General features: G+C 54.7%; 2 protein-coding genes across 3 annotated transcripts in view; one reads left to right on the top strand and one right to left on the bottom strand.

The window, feature by feature from the left end:
- RBBP4 (RB binding protein 4, chromatin remodeling factor) overlaps nucleotides 1-1,013 on the bottom strand; it is a 25,082-nt gene extending 24,069 nt beyond the window's left edge. The window contains exons 1-2 of the mRNA XM_017527728.2: nucleotides 845-1,013; nucleotides 113-260 (exon numbers count right to left, since the gene is read on the bottom strand). Coding sequence (XP_017383217.1) covers nucleotides 113-260; nucleotides 845-860 — 164 coding nt within the window. The 5' untranslated portion in view covers nucleotides 861-1,013. The remainder of the gene's footprint in view (nucleotides 1-112; nucleotides 261-844) is intronic.
- Nucleotides 1,014-1,574: 561 nt separating this feature from the next.
- The window catches only part of ZBTB8OS (zinc finger and BTB domain containing 8 opposite strand), a 28,306-nt gene continuing 27,586 nt past the window's right edge, over nucleotides 1,575-2,294 (top strand). The window contains exon 1 of one of the 2 annotated variants that reach the window (XM_037738266.1): nucleotides 1,575-1,732. In XM_037738266.1, coding sequence (XP_037594194.1) covers nucleotides 1,636-1,732 — 97 coding nt within the window. In that variant the 5' untranslated portion in view covers nucleotides 1,575-1,635. The remainder of the gene's footprint in view (nucleotides 1,733-2,294) is intronic. The other variant, XM_037738265.1, reaches the window with a different exon arrangement.

The raw sequence follows: 2,294 nt of genomic DNA, 5'->3' as shown, positions 1-2,294 counted from the left end.
AGGTTTTGATCACATGGCCTCTCCGGGTGACTGAAGAACGGATAACAGAAAATCAATATGAGAAATCTACACTGAAGACACATCAAAATAACGTTCAGGAGAGTCATGTCACCTGGTTACATCTGGAAGCCACTGGGCAGTTAGGCTGGGCCACTCCAGAGCATGGGTCATCACCAAATCATAAAGAAAAGGAGTGTTCTTTTTCCATATTTTGTACTCCTCGTTGATCACTCGTTCTTCCACTGCGTCGTCGAAGGCTGCTAAAATTTTTTAAACAGATTAAGTCAGCAAACAAACGGAAGCCGAATAAACATCTGCAAAGCTACCGGCATGACTCCTACAACCTGACTCTGAAATGGAGGGGATTTGTCTAAATCCCCACGGCGGGGGCACCCACACTCCACCTTCGCGGCGCTGGAACTCCTCGGGCCATGCCCGCCAGACACTCCGTTAGCCGTTCCAGGCCACGGCGCCAGGCCCTCCGAGCACGCTCGCGCGCGCAGAAACTCGCAAGCCCGACGAAGAGGCCGGAGCTTCAAGCCTTGTAGATAGGAAGCGGCGTCCCGAGGATCGGGACAGAGGCCGAGAGACCGACTTCGGGGGCGGGAGGAGGAACAAACACCCCGCCGGGGATCCCACCGCCGGCTTCACCAGCTGCGACAGACGTCGGTCCTACGGAACCGGCGCGCCGTTAGCCCGCCCCGAGAGGAGTTCTCTCCTCACGCCTTCGGTACCGAAGACTGCACTCTGCAAACTCGGGCCTGCCCTCACTGTTAGGCCGTGTCGAGGCCGCGCCGCAGTCCCGGCTCCCCCTGCCCTCTTCGGGCGGTCCCAGTACCCTCACCTTCCTTGTCGGCCATGGCGAGCAAGCGAGCCTGGGGAATCCTGGGGTCGAGCGTTGCGGGAGGGGCGGGGAGGCTGCAAGCGCTCGCTCTACGCGCGGGGCCTCTATTGTTTCCTGCGCCCCCTGCGTGAGGGCCGACTCGCGCACCTTCGCGCCAACACCAGCCAATCGGAGTGCTCCTAACGGCCAGGTGGGCGGGGAAGCCGTGTTAGCGACCTATCCAGACGTGCGGAGTAGCTTACCGCGGGACCGAGGCGCGCTCTCCGCCCCTCCCCCCACGCCTGCCAGAGCAGACTTCTAGCGACTGCGAGCGCCGGGGTTGACGGGACTGCTCCCGGCCAGGATCACGTGAGACGTTTAGTCCACACACTCCCGCGGCCCGAGGGCAGCCATTTTCTTGAAGGCTGTTAAGCTTACGACCCTTTCAGAGTACTGAGATGAAAAATCAGAATGTCTTCGGGTCTAATGATCAATCTTCGGGGTGAGAGGGAGAAAAGAACCTCACCATTCAGACCCAGAAGGGTTTCATTCAAGGGGCCCTTCAAATGTTTTTCCTTAGTTTTTAGAAGGAACTAGTAATGAAGGAAGCGCAGAAGATGGGGTTTTGGCCTTTTAAACTTCTCATCCAAGCGGCAGGGTAGGGACTATAGTAGGTCGGCTGTCAAGTCTGAAAACGGTATGTGGCCCTTTAAGAGTGTCTGCCAAGGGGCGGAGTCTAGAGCGGAAGTAGTAGCAGGAGCCGAAGTCCCGCAGATGAAGGGCGGAAGTAAGAGTGTCTAATCCTAGCAGTCATGGCGCAGGAAGAGGAAGATGTTAGAGATTACAATTTGACTGAGGAACAGAAGGCGATCAAGGCCAAGTATCCGCCAGTCAATAGGAAGTACGAGTGTGAGTAGGTGGCTTACTTCTATCTTCAGACGTGGGCACACAGGCATCCCCTCTCCTTACCCGCTGCTTCCTGCTGCTGCTGCTGCTTCTACTTTGCCCCATGGGTGCCTCAAGCATGATCCCATTGTGTGCCGTACTGTAGTCTCGTTCGTACTTGTCCTGGAGATGCTGCAGTAAAAAGCCACCTGGTTTAATAGTCGCGAAACCTGGCCTCCCACATTTACAGTCTCTTGAACCTGTTCCGCATCGGCCTGATCACATTTATCTTGGTGATTTCTAAAGATAATTATATTTTCCGGCGTTTGAAAGGTTGTTGCCCCCATGTATCTCCCAACAGTGAGATAGAGTGTGCCAGGTTAGAGGACTCAGAAGGCTAATTAGGGGATATCTAACTTGACGTTTCACCTCGATCATATTAGTTAAAAGACCTGGTTTTGACATTTATTTATGACAATTATTTTTTAAAATGATTGTTTTAGGCCGGGCACGGTGGCTCACACACCGTGAGCCGAGATCGCACCATTGCACTCCAGCCTGGGCAACAAGAGCGAACAACGTCTAA

The sequence above is a fragment of the Cebus imitator genome, unplaced genomic scaffold, assembly GCF_001604975.1.
Source record: "Cebus imitator isolate Cc_AM_T3 unplaced genomic scaffold, Cebus_imitator-1.0 Scaffold51, whole genome shotgun sequence".
NCBI lineage: Eukaryota > Metazoa > Chordata > Mammalia > Primates > Cebidae > Cebus > Cebus imitator.
The sequence above is the reverse complement of the archived record's forward strand: the minus strand, read 5'-3'. Positions and strand labels throughout refer to the sequence as shown.